The following is a 13,489-nucleotide window of genomic DNA, read 5'->3' as shown; positions in this document are numbered from 1 at the left end:
AATGTGTTTATATTGATGTGTTATATACAACAGTGAACATTTTATTTATAACGGTCACATATTTTCGGCGCCAATCAAATAGAATTGGCGCTCGAATAGGCGACCCTACTTTTTATATGATTTGATCAGTCGAAATTACTTTTTTAAAGTATGGTTACTTTGAAAAAGTAAACCCCCCTTACTTTTTTTTAAAAACACCATATAAATATCACCCCCCCTTTTGATTGATGAATTTTTGTATAATATTTTTTTTTATTAAATATTAATTTTTAGGTGTTCTTGAATTGTCAATCTCAAGGAGCCAATATATCTCAAAGAGTATTTAGAATAGGATAAATTAAAAGAGTTTTCTACCATCTAAAAATTTTTCTCAACCATCCTCCCTTTTTTTGATGGTGTGGTTGTTGTTGTTGTAGTTGTTGTAGTTGTTGTATTTGTTGCAGTATGTCTTTTAGTTGTGGCTGATTTTGTTGTTGTTGTTGTAGTTGTTGGAGTTGGTGTAGTTGTTGTTGTAGTTGGTGTAGTTCTTTTTGTAGTTGTTGTTGCTGTTCGCTGTGTTTTTGTCGTAAGAGTTGTTGTTGTTCTTGGTGTTGTAGTTGTATTTGTTTTTGGTACTCTTCGTGTAGTTGTTCTAGTTTTTTGCTATGACCTTTTTCTTGAGCGAGTTGGTCTCGTATTTTTTGTTGTACATCTTGTTGATGTTGATATTGTTGGTCCAGTTTGTCTTGTAGGAGCTTTTCGACTTGTATTTGATGTTGTTGCTCCTCTTCTACTTGGACCTGTAGAAGTTTATTTAGATCAATTTGGTGGCTAATCTCTTGATTTAGTCCAAACACAACCAAACTATCATATTTAACATATAGATAGCAGCAAGTTCCAGCCAACAACACAATTACACCCAGCAGCCAACCAATATGGATTCTTATCGTAGCCCTGGGTTTGCCTGATCGATAGATTTTATCTGCAAACTCTATCTGACGTTGTTCGTATATTTGAGCTAATAATGCAGGTATATAGCCCTTGTATGGTACAACCTCGGTCCTAGATTTTGGACTAAAAAACATTTATATATATATAGATGGTTACGTTAATGTGATCAAATGTCGATGCATCCGTTTTTAAGTATATTCATCTTTTTAGGTACCTTTGTTTCGATTGATGTAATTTTCTGATCATTGCTCCAAGTATTATTATTTTTACAGTGATACTTTAACACAGGTGAGGTTGTCTAGATAAAGATAAATAAATTGACAAAGATTATGTTATTTGTACAAATAAAAACTATAAATCAATAAGTGCAAGTTGATCAACTATATTTATAGTTGTTCATCAAGAAAAAAATGTTGTGAAAAGACTTGAAATTCTGGATTTTCGCGTTTCAAAGTTTGATGAAAGATATTTATTTTCCAACGTTGGGTTTTGGGTGCATCGTCACTTGAAAATTTTAATGCATTAAAATTATTAGTTTATCACAAAAAAAAAAGTTTGAACCAGAATATATAGTTCTTTTTGGTGATCTTGTGAAGCTGAGAAAAATACTATCCAAAAATTCTTGAGCTCCTATTGCAATTAATAATTCCTTTATTTACCAACCTGTTATTATTAACCAATTCTGCGTATTATTCGGTCGGGAATATGTGGATCAAGCGGTTGAGCGGGATTTTGTGGATCAAGCGGTTGATTCCGCTTGTTGCATCTTTTTGATCGGTGTTGTAGTTGGTCTTTTAGGTGTTGTAGTTCGTCTTTTATTAGTTGTAGTTGGTCTTGTAGTTGTTGTAGTTGATGATTTTGTTCTTGGCCTAATTGGTTCTGTAGTAGTTTAATTAGTTCAGATTGACGGTCAATCTCTTTGTGCAGCTCTACTGCAACCACACTATCATATCGAAGATATAGGTAGCAGCATGCTCCAGCCAATAACATTATTACACCCAACCATAATGAATACTAAACCGATAACTTGATCTATCTGCAACTTCTTTTGCTATCTGTTGTTGCTCGTATATTTGAGCCAATGCAACCTCATTCCTAGTTTTTACACTAAAAATATAAATTGTTAATATTATCATCTAAGGTCTCTCTATCTCCTCTAAATGCGCAACACTATTTATATTATTCCTTTCTTTTTAGGTGCCTTTGATTCAATTGATGTAATTTTCTGAGCATGCTCGCTATTTATTATTATTATTATTACAGTTATTATTACAATAGTTATATTCTTTTAAAACAAATTATGTAGGTGAAGGTGATGATTAAGTGATAGATAGATAGATAAATAAGATTTGAAAAAAAATGTATTAGTTCATAATAGTTATATTAGATTCAAGAAATGTGCTACGACCCAAGGAATCTCGGTGTCACATGAACTTGAAATAACGAATACATCGACTAGCATTATCAAGTTGATCAAAATTAAGGTTCCATATGATCAGTGTCAAACGACGACTACTATTGTTATTATTATCGATATATATATATATATCAACTCTAATTAATGAGAATGAGAATGAGACTAGTAGGTATAGGTGAGGTCTAGCTTCACCTAACCCATACACATTTTTTTCTATTAGCTAATCATTAGATGATTATAATAAATAAATAATTAATTAATAAAATTTATCATACCAACAGCTGCTGAAGTTCTCTTTTTTATTCAACCCAAAACCATTCGTTTGAAAGTGCTCTTCAACTGGGTTCATCGAAAAATAGCAATTAACAATTAAAATATCTTTAATTAGTACTTCTTCTTCTCTATTATTATGTTCATAATGAAGACGACATTCACATCTTTTAAATCATAAATATCATTGTAATAATAATAAAACAACAACAACAACATCAATTTTGAACAACAACACACTATAGCAGCAGAGTGATCATCACCATTACTTTTTAATATTATCGTCACCTGACACCTCTTCTATCATATGATTAATATCAATAATAGTGATAATCATCAACATCATCAAAATGGGAATAGTAATAATGCAATGACAACACCAATGGATATTGATGATTACGATGACAATGATGATAGAGTAAAAGAAAAGAATAATAATAATACGAATAATACGAATAATATAAAAGTAAAGACATTTAAAGAATCAATGATTAAAGATAAAAGATTGATTTATGATACAAAGACTGGTATAGTATTCTCTGCAACTGAGATTACAAGTGGAAAGAGAATAGCAATCAAGGTGCCCTATGTAGGATCAACTGCAACACATCGTGATGAAAAGTATGTCTTTATGAAACTGGTGCAAGAGTTGATCGATTCTTCTCCACAACACGAAAACATCATACAATTCCTTGGTGTGTCAGAGTACATTGCATTGGATGATGTCACACCACCCGAAGAAAGAAGACTTGGTATTGTTATGGAGTTTATGGAAAAGGGGTCGCTATGGTATCTAATGACTAGAGAATCATATCTTTTCACAGGTCAATTGGTACTGTCTATTCTCAAAGGTATAACAAATGGTATGAAATGGTTACATCGACATGGTATCATTCATTTTGACTTGAAACCAAGTAATGTATTATTAGGATCGACCTTTAATGTTAAAATAACAGACTTTGGAATAAGTAAAATTCAAGGTAGTTCAACTCAATCACCAATCACTTCTCTTGGTACAATTGGTTATATTGCTCCTGTATGTATTAAATTAAAATAAATATTATTATTTATTTATTTATTAATCATACAAAATCTTTTAATTTTGTAGGAACTAATTGATTTAGCAAATGAGAATAAATTAAATCAATATAATTTCTCGTATAATGCAGATGTATATGCGTTTGGAATGATCATGTTGAATATGATTAATTTAGAAAACTATCTATCTGGAGAAAGAAAGGTTGATATGAAACAAGCTATCCCTAAATCTTGTCCAAAAGAATACAGACAGTTAATTTTAAAATGGTAAATACAAATACATAAATACAAATAATATAATATTAATTAATTTAATTTTAATTTTTAGTATTGGGGAAATGCCAAGACCAACATTTGAACAAATTGAAAGATATTTGGATACTATAAATATAGATGAATGTAATATAATGATGGATATAATGGTACCAATCAATCAAACTGTGAGTGAACATTATATGGGTGGTGGAGAAGTACCTTTGATTTTAAACAAACTACCCAAACTGATGTGGTACTCTAATTATGCTGGATACATAGAGCAATTGGACACACTATTTAAATCAAATGTAAATACTACAACAACAACGACGACAGTGATTATTACAGGTGAAAGTGGAATTGGAAAGTCAAGTTTGATAGCTGCCTATTGTGGTGATCTTAGAACTACATCATTTTGCATTGAATGTAGTACACTGCAATCATTTGTATCAGATATTTCACAACTTGCCAAAGACTTGAATATCAACACCAACAATTATTTAGTTAGAAAACCGTCTAGTGACAGTAGTAGCAGCAGCAGCGCTTCATCTTCATCTTCATCAACCCCTCCCTCGTCACTATCTTCATCCACTTCTTCTACTTCATCCATCTTCTCTTCCATATCCTCATCCTCCTCCAACTCAATTAATCTTTTAGATAATGCAGTATTATTGAAAACAATCTACACAAAGTTGTATATCTCAAAACAAAATATTCTTATTGTGTTTGATAACGTTGAAGATGCTGGGTTGCTTGAATTGGTCATTTCAAGTCTCAAGGCAGCCCCACCAAATGTATTATTTTGTATAACATGTGTATCTATCCCACCATCCAACATGACATTGATCTCCCCCTCCTCCTCTGTCGACAGCGGTGTCGTCGAGTTGCCATTGTCACGACTATCACAACCAGAATCGATTAAAATGATGTCAGACCTTTTAGGAGGACGGACAGTTGACCCCACGCTCGACATCTCATCCATCACCAACAACCTTCCCAAAAAATTGGCACAACTTTTAAAAGACTATAATAGTAATTTTAAACTCAAATGTACATTTACAAACTTTATTAAAATGGAACTTGGAAAGTTAAACCCTACTAGTACCGGCAGCGGCGGAGGCGGCACTACACTATCCCAATCTTCATCCTCCCTCTCATCTTCAACAACTATTCTATCACAATTCACATCCAATATTAGTTACAATAATAATAATATATTTACTAAATCACCATCAAGATTACTTCAATTAGCAACAGCAGGTGGATTAAAATCATCTATTAGTTTATCATCTAGTGGAGGTGGTGGTGGTGGTGGTTTGGGAAGTAGTATTGGTGGGATTGTCACATCTGATCAATTTGATTGGATTAAATCGATTCTACCGGGAGGAGGAGGAGGAGGAGGAGGGTCACAATCACCACTCTCTACTACGCCAACATCTTCACCTGTTGGATACAACAATATTTTTGGTGGATCATCATCATCGACCGATCAACTACTATTTGAAGTACCAACACTCCAAACAACATCAATACCCGAGAAAATAACCAAATATTTAACAACTGGCATTAATTATGTCAGAATACAAAACGCCACCCTCACCAATGTACATGTACTCATCACTAAATATCCATCACTCAGAGAAAGCGCACCCGTTCCCATATTTTCAGATCAGAGCAACTCTACTATGGCACAACTAATCAAAGCCATGGAAACCAAAGACATACCCATCACCACCAACACCATCTACGTCACCTGTATCATACAATCGGTTCACAGTGACGGACTACTAGACATTATCATGAAAAACAAACCAGTCAATCAGTCCCAAGTCATCACCATCAAACCGTCGCATCTTTCAAAAATTAAAGAAACCATTGCCTATGCAACTGTTGAAAGATCAGTTCCTCCTATTCCTTGGGTTTAAACTAATAATACTAATATTAATAATAAAGAGATGATTGTTTTACGATAGTTACAACCAAGAGATATTTAAAAAAGATTTTTGCTCAAGTCGATGATGAAAAAAAGTGGGGACGACAACGACCTCCTCGTCTTCCATAGAATGAAGCGAATGAAGGGTCAATAGTTTTCGATGGGTTCGAAGCTTTCATTTACTTCCACGAACAATAATTTATATAAATACACCAGACTAGAGTCTAACTGGACAATGGATAAATAGTCACTATTCACAACAACGATAGACCAATTATTTATTATTTAACAAGAACTAAAGCATTTAAAAATGTTGTACAACAAAGAGATTAGTATTACCTTTTTGGTAATGATGATGATGGTAGTGATAGGTAACTGCTATTCACATCAACAACAACAACAACAACAACAACAGATAATAGTACAATTCAATACAACGTTTGATTGCAGAGAGAATTGTGACTTTAACGACCCAAACATGTGGATTGGTGGTGTTGTACCAAATGCACCTGGGTATGTCGCAGTGATCGATTATTCAGATTCAGATTTGGGAAGTGTTCAAACTATCATTTCATCAGTGCCCAATTTGCAATTAGACTCGATCATATTGAATACGACGGTACATACATTGATGCAATTGAATCTTATCAACAATGTAGAGTTGTTGGATGAGATCGTCGTCGGTGTAGGCTGCGTCGTATACATACTCAATAATTCAACCGTCAACGTTAAAAACAACCTCACCATCCAAGACCAAGGAACAGTCTATGTGACAGTAGACAGTACTGTGACGGTTGGATCGGCTTGGTTTCAAAATGGATCGAGCTACACCCAACAAGTGAGAGGTTTCTTTTCATCCAGCAACAGTGCTCTTTTGGATGGATCGATTCTCATGCTTGGAGACGCATCACTTGCAGTCTTTGGCGATGACAATGTTATTGGAGGATCGATTCAAACTGGTTCCGACGGTATTGTCGTTTTTGAAAACGTGCTGGTTGCAGAAACAAGTGTCATCAATTTACAAGGCAATCTGGTGGTGAGTGGAGTACTAGAGATTAGTCGTAGTGCCAGTGTTGCAGTTAATTACAATGTCTCGGTTATTGCTCCAAGAGGATCGATTGTACTTGACGAGTATGCTACTTTTAAACAGTCGCCTGATCCATCCACAGTCCCTCCTCCTACAAATGGTGGTCCTGTGATTGTACAAATTGACAATTTAATTGGACAGTCGTCCAGTCAAGTATCCATCGGTCGTGCAGACGAACTCCTTCTTGGCGTGGTCGACCTCGACGGCGGGCAACTCCAAATCACCTCTCTTGTGCAGTACACTGATATCATGGGTCCCGCAAACATCTCCCAACTCGTACTCGCAGCCACCAAGTCAGTCCACGCCGACGACCTCCATTTCACCATCTTTACAGGTCAAGTCAACATCTCACAAATCTACTCTTATTTCCACGTTGGTAAGCCATCAACCGTCTCTATTGTATTTGATGAGGATAGCTCGCTCACAGACACACCCATCACCCTCTACAACACCATCCTCACCGTCTCGAAGCAATCAGTACTCAATATAACCACACCCGGTTACTTTTCTCTTTCCAATGACTCGCAAATCGTCGTTGGTGATGGTAGTTCACTCAACTTGTACCGTTCAGAATTCACAGCACCCAATATCACCACTGGCACTGGCTCGTCGGTATCTATCGTCAGTACCACCATGACTGGTAACATTCTCATCGGTCATAGTAGCAGTCTGTTTATCAACCAATCGTCCATCACTGGTGACATCTCTGTCGACGATGCCAAACTCATGTTTGTCCAAAGCACCGTCGTCTCGGGTGGTCTCTATGTCTACTCCCAATCGGCTATGAGTATATCCGTAGACAGTCTTGCTACCTCTCCCGATATGGTTCCAATCTCAACCGGTAGTTTTGAACTCAATGACGGTACACTCTCCCTCAACACTTTGCAACCAACCAACTCACTCCAAGTTGGACAAACCTATTATATTGTCTCAAGTAGCGATTCATTGGTTGTCCAACCATCCCTATGCTCCATCCAATTCCCATTACCATCCAACCAAAACTACACATTTGATATTATCCCAAATAATGGTAATGGAATATCTTATCTAGTTTTCCAACTTCACAATGAATAAATAAATTAAATAATTATTTATTTAATCAATTATTAATTTATTCCTATTATATCAACATATATATGTTTCCATTTATTGTACAATTTAATATTAAAAAGTTTCCAAAACTATTCTATTCTATTTTGATTTAAATATGTAATTACATATGATGGTAATGTAGTTATACTTTTTTTTGTAAATAATTTATAACTATCACATAACTTTTTAAGTAACTGTGGAGTCGAAAAGGATGAAAGATCTACACCTAATAGTTGTTTGAGTCCAAGATAGTTCTTGACAAACTCCAATTTATCTTGGTCGTCCAAGCCAATCGTTACTCTGTTGGGACCAATCTCCAATTCTTGACAATCATCTGTAGTCGCTGAAAAAATGATTTTAATATTGGATGGGATCACCAAACTCTTAATCATACTATATGATTCCTTTTTTCCAAAATGTATTGCAACTCTAAATAATTAAATAAATAAATGTAACATTTTAAAATTGATTAGTTTCTATTCTATTTGTTGTTATTTTTACTTTTTCTTTTTCTTTTTTTATTTTATAACTAACCTTCTTCTTGAATCACCTAAAACATTTAAAATGGTTTGATACCTATCTTCTTTTTCTTTTTGTCCCCATTGAAAAGTAGGCCATAATATGTCAATCTTGTCTTCAATACCAAAAACAACTGCGTGATAGTGTGTTGACCTGACACTTTGGTCTACTACTAGATTTGTGGTTGTGGTTGACTTTACATTCTCTTCAAGATAATGTTGGATTAGGTGTTTCTTTCCAGATCCCATAGCACCATCGACAACAATCAATGTCCCACATTGGGTATTCTTGAGTAACCCAGTGGAAACTTTGAAACTGGGGTACGATATTGTTGTTGTTGCTGTACCCGATTGTACCTTTATACTACTGAATGATTGAAAGAATATAATAATGTCTTGGTGGCATCTGATACTTTCTGCTTTGACCAATGCCAAGTTGTTCACTTTCATTCCATCTATCATCAATCCAAACTCTTTCAGATGTTTATCTTTGATATCACACAAAACAGAGTGAATATCAACAAATGTTGGTCTATGATCTGGGTTTCCCAGAGTACACTTTGTAACCAATTGAACAAAAGAATCCAAAGTCTCAAAGACTATAACATCATGTTCATGTGGTTGTTTAAACATCAATGCAATATTTAATACAAGTTGGCACATCCTTCCGAAACTATAAACATCTACTTTACATGTATAATCATTTCCACCAATCTCCTTTTAAAAAAAAAAAAGTAAAAAAAATATTTTTATTAAATAAATAAATAAATATATTTTTATTTTCTAATTTATACATACAGGAGCCTTGTAATATCTAGTACCTATATCCTTTGTCATTTCACTATTTGGTATTTTATCCTTTGATGTTCCAAAGTCTGCCAACTTTGCAATATACCGTTTACTACTACCAGCACTCTCTGGATTGTACGATGGATTTGAGAATATTAAAATGTTTGATGGTTTAATGTCACGATGAATCAAATTGGCTTCGTGTAACTTGACCATGACCGATGCTATGTCTATCAACATTACTAGTAGGTCTTTACCTGAAAAGTCTGGGTTTTCAACCTTGATAAAATCAAATAGTGTTCCTTTGTCTGCCAACTCCATTGCCAGTCCTTTATAGGTCTTACCATCTTTAGTAAATGTTGTTTCTCCATATAATTGTACAATATGATCATCTTTAATTCCTTTTTTCTATTTGGTTTGTGTATATGTGTCAAATGAATATGAATTGAAATCTAGCATTATTGTACTACATGCATGCATACCTTTATTTTATTAAAAAACTCTAGTTCCTTTTCAAAAGATGAACCTTCTTGTTTGACAAAGTACTTTAATGCACATTTGATTACCTCTCCTTGTGAACCTCTCCCTAGAAGTTCTGGTCTATCCATACCTATTAAAATATTTGAATGATCAACATGTTTGTATTGCAATGAACTTACAAGCAATAAAAATATCTTTTCTATGATCAAAAAAAAAAGATTTTCATTCATTCTTTTTAGGAGTCCTGCTCTGCAGCTGATACATAGAGAAAGGGTATGATCATCCATCAAAAGAGACTATAAACTTATATTATATCTTTCTCACTTATTCTAAATATGTCAGGAGCTCCAAAAACAATTCAAGATGAAGATACAACAGAGACACAATCAACTGCATCAAAAATCAAAGATAAAGTTATGTTAAAGCCTGACCACATAGCAATCCATAACCACTCAAAACACCCAATCTTTGTAGTGATTAGATCAGACCCAAATTCAAGAAAGGCTGTCAAGGCTGGTGGCAAACTAGAGACCAAAGGAGTAGGTGTCGATGTACAATTTGCATTTACCAAGCCATGTGTTGTAGGTGCCAAGGCAATCACTCCTGGTAAACTCTCAACCTTTTTCACCAGTACCTCTGCCTCTTTTGTCAATATCTTTGTGGCCTCTACCACCAAAATGGGTGAATACGATCTCATCATTAGCAAGGTTACTTTTGATGGTCAAACTATTAATATCCAAGACCGTCACATTGAATACACTGACCCACAAAATAATATAGTTCGATTGTCATTGGGTTCTTTTGATTCTATTTTAAAAGATGTTACCGAATTGACAACCTACTATCACAAAGAAGATTTTTTTAAACCATTATCACCAACTTCATCCATTTAAATCAAATGTATAAATAATAAAGAAAATGAATGTATTTTAAAAAGAAAGAAAGAAGAGTGGACTACAGTATCGAGTAGGTTCGAAAAAAAAATGAATTATTTGTACAGCTTTTTTATTTGTTTGATTTAAATTTAAATAACAAATGTTGTTGTTGTTGAGTGGTCGATGATCTGATTGCTTGGACGTTATTTTAATATTAAAATAGTTTAGTCTTGAAACTATTATTTTGTGTATTGTATTTGATTGAAATTGATTGATTGATTGATTGATTGGAGTTGTGAAATATTATTTAAAATTGTTGTTATTGTTTTTGGTGATTATTATTATTTGATTGGCGTGGTCGAGGAGAGAGGTGTAGTGTAGTGTAGTGTAGTTTGGTTGAGTTGTATAGTTGTATGTTAGTTGTGTCTAAAAGTTATTATAATCCTAGGAGTTTTGTATATATATTATTATTATTATTTTTTGTAATCAAAAAAAAAAAGGTTGGGAAAAAAAACCATGATAAAATTAAATGATGGTTTGAAATGTTTGAGAGAAAGAGATAGTTGTTTGGAAACCATTTAAACTTCCATTGGAGTTAAATTAAAACTAACACCACCGGCACGGACTGGAGTTGGATTTTGACCCATATCCTTGAGGAATTCACAGACGATTGGTCCAGATACAACAAGGGTAGATTTTAATTCCTTTAATTCATTGGTGAACTTTTCAATGTATGGAATTAACTTGTTCATTCCTAAAAAGAAAAATAAAACAAAAAATTAATTAGATATTAAATTTAAAGAAAGAATTAAATATATATATTTGAACATACTATTTAATCTCTTCTTGTAAGCATATGGCTTGAATACTCTTGGAACGACATCAGATGCGGCCAAACCAGCAGTCAAGACAATGATACCAACACCCAAAACACTCTTACCAATGCTGGTCTTGAGAGTTGGGAGTAACTCTTCGACATGTTGTGATTCCTTGTGGAGTGATTTGAGGAGGTAGGCAAGATCACCCAATACCGACTTGTATAATCTTTCCATATCCTTACCAGCTTCATATAAAGTTTGAGCTACTTGAATGGCTTGTGGAGTATTCGTTTGTTCAGAGCTAATTGTATATCCTAGGAAAGAAAAAAAAATAATAAAATAATTAGTTTCATTGTATTTTTGTAAAAAAGAAATAATTATTTAAAAATTTACCCTTAAGATCTTCAGCAAAGGCAGACAATGAAGTTGAATAAGTTTCTAATCTTTCCCAAAGGTAGATGATATTTTCACGGGTATTATTAATCTTTTTAACGATTCTTGAAGACAAACTAGTAGATTCAGCGGCAACGGAAAGATCGTCACTGAACAACTTGCAATTCTTGATCATGCTGGTGACAGTTACCAAGTTGGCTGGGGTTCTATTAATTAAATCCTTGACATCCATTTCTTATTATTATTATTGTATGAGTAATATTATATAGTAGTATTATATTTATATATATATATATATTGATTGATTGACTGACTGTAGAGATTTATATATTTATATTATTTTAATGAAAAAAATAAAATTAGTTAATTGAAATATCTTTTTTTGGTATCTCTTTGTAAAAAATTATATTATTTAATTGTCTGTGTGTTTGTTGATGATGATGATATTGTGTGTGTATTATTTGTATGTGTCTATCTGTTGATGATGAAAAATTTAAAAGTCCACTTGAATGTTAAATAAGAATTCGTTGGTGGCTCGGCTTGTGTGTGTGTTTCTTCTTACTCTATTTCCTCTCTATCTTTTTGTTGTTTGTGGTATTTATAAATAAATCAACCCCTCGCAATGTCTAATAATATAGACGAACTCTATTTTCACTTGACAAGTTATATTCTTGGGTGTTTTGAGCCTCCATAGAGCCATAAACAGTCAAGTTCAAATGAAAGTAGTAGGTGCCTGTCCCTCGATCCGGGTCAAGATAAATAGGTGGTTGTTACTAAAAATACAATTTCAATCAATTGGCAGCCCCCAAAAAAAGTTCCGTTACATTTTTTTTTCATTCTTGCTGCCTCACACAACTCTGACGAAACCATAGCATGATTTGTTTTGGTTTAGTGGGATTTGTTGTGTGTGGGTGGTGGGATTTGATTGTTTTGATTTGATTGGGGGGTTGTTGTGAAGTGTGAATGGGGGTGATGTAAAAAAATAGAACACAAACAAACATAACCACAAAAATCAACTTGCGATGGTATCAATCGAATCGATGATTGGTGACAATCATTCAAATTGAGTGGTGTTTCAATTGCTTTTCAAAGACCGACGATGTTGATAGATATCAATAAAAATTTTGTAAAGAGAGGAAAGAGAACAAGGACTTATTCCATCCAGTGCCGTTTAAGAAAAAGTAGTAGAATAGGGGGTGATGTGAGGGTGGTCAAGGGGGTTAGGTACAAAGAGGGTTATTATAGTAAGTTACTTACTTTTTTAATAGTATTATTATATCTATAATTATAAATCTGTGTGTGTGTGTATTATATCTCTTTTGTATCTTTTAGGTTGTAAGAGTAAAGCTGTTTTAAGAGTGTGTGTTGCTTTAACATCTTTTATAGCAATCGTACATCATCTTCTCCTCTCTCTCTTTTTGTTTGTCTCGCTTATTAATTCGCTTTGTTTACTTTGCTTGCTTGCGTAGACAAGTCAATAGGAAGGAAGGGAACCTAATTAGACAACGATAAACCGTAGAACGACAATATCTCAATCTCGTGAACAATCAGATCACAATCTGCAATGAAATCACCTCTTTTTTTATCTCTCGCT

The 13,489-nt window shown here is 33.8% G+C and overlaps 6 protein-coding genes across 6 annotated transcripts; 3 read left to right on the top strand and 3 right to left on the bottom strand.

Annotated features, from left to right (window-relative positions):
- Positions 1–357: 357 nt before the first annotated feature.
- Positions 358–2,924, bottom strand: DFA_09284 (uncharacterized protein; the record flags this gene model as incomplete). Its single annotated transcript, XM_004354586.1, has 7 exons — positions 358–583; positions 616–1,053; positions 1,201–1,228; positions 1,540–1,560; positions 1,608–1,873; positions 1,927–2,037; positions 2,887–2,924. The coding sequence occupies 7 exons, from the start codon at positions 2,922–2,924 to the stop codon at positions 358–360; spliced, it is 1,128 nt and encodes a 375-aa protein (XP_004354638.1).
- Positions 2,925–2,987: 63 nt separating this feature from the next.
- DFA_09283 (uncharacterized protein) lies at positions 2,988–5,835 on the top strand (the record flags this gene model as incomplete). The annotated part of the gene is made up of 3 exons (XM_004354585.1): positions 2,988–3,653; positions 3,726–3,922; positions 3,984–5,835. 3 exons carry the CDS (start codon positions 2,988–2,990, stop codon positions 5,833–5,835), a joined length of 2,715 nt encoding a protein of 904 aa, XP_004354637.1.
- A 318-nt stretch (positions 5,836–6,153) lies between these two features.
- DFA_09282 (uncharacterized protein) lies at positions 6,154–8,004 on the top strand (the record flags this gene model as incomplete). Its single annotated transcript, XM_004354584.1, has 1 exon — positions 6,154–8,004. The coding sequence occupies one exon, from the start codon at positions 6,154–6,156 to the stop codon at positions 8,002–8,004; it is 1,851 nt and encodes a 616-aa protein (XP_004354636.1).
- A 90-nt stretch (positions 8,005–8,094) lies between these two features.
- DFA_09281 (uncharacterized protein) lies at positions 8,095–9,937 on the bottom strand (the record flags this gene model as incomplete). Its single annotated transcript, XM_004354583.1, has 5 exons — positions 8,095–8,121; positions 8,148–8,451; positions 8,557–9,257; positions 9,339–9,737; positions 9,812–9,937. 5 exons carry the CDS (start codon positions 9,935–9,937, stop codon positions 8,095–8,097), a joined length of 1,557 nt encoding a protein of 518 aa, XP_004354635.1.
- Positions 9,938–10,144: 207 nt separating this feature from the next.
- DFA_09280 (uncharacterized protein) lies at positions 10,145–10,702 on the top strand (the record flags this gene model as incomplete). The annotated part of the gene is made up of 1 exon (XM_004354582.1): positions 10,145–10,702. The coding sequence occupies one exon, from the start codon at positions 10,145–10,147 to the stop codon at positions 10,700–10,702; it is 558 nt and encodes a 185-aa protein (XP_004354634.1).
- Positions 10,703–11,262: 560 nt separating this feature from the next.
- DFA_09279 (uncharacterized protein) lies at positions 11,263–12,127 on the bottom strand (the record flags this gene model as incomplete). The annotated part of the gene is made up of 3 exons (XM_004354581.1): positions 11,263–11,438; positions 11,517–11,816; positions 11,896–12,127. 3 exons carry the CDS (start codon positions 12,125–12,127, stop codon positions 11,263–11,265), a joined length of 708 nt encoding a protein of 235 aa, XP_004354633.1.
- Positions 12,128–13,489: the final 1,362 nt, after the last annotated feature.

The sequence above is a fragment of the Cavenderia fasciculata genome (assembly GCF_000203815.1).
Source record: "Cavenderia fasciculata unplaced genomic scaffold Scf_EU5ZYIE01DZOHE-5, whole genome shotgun sequence".
Lineage (NCBI taxonomy): Eukaryota > Evosea > Eumycetozoa > Acytosteliales > Cavenderiaceae > Cavenderia > Cavenderia fasciculata.
Note: the sequence above shows the minus strand (reverse complement) of the source record. Positions and strands in the feature narration are given on the sequence as shown.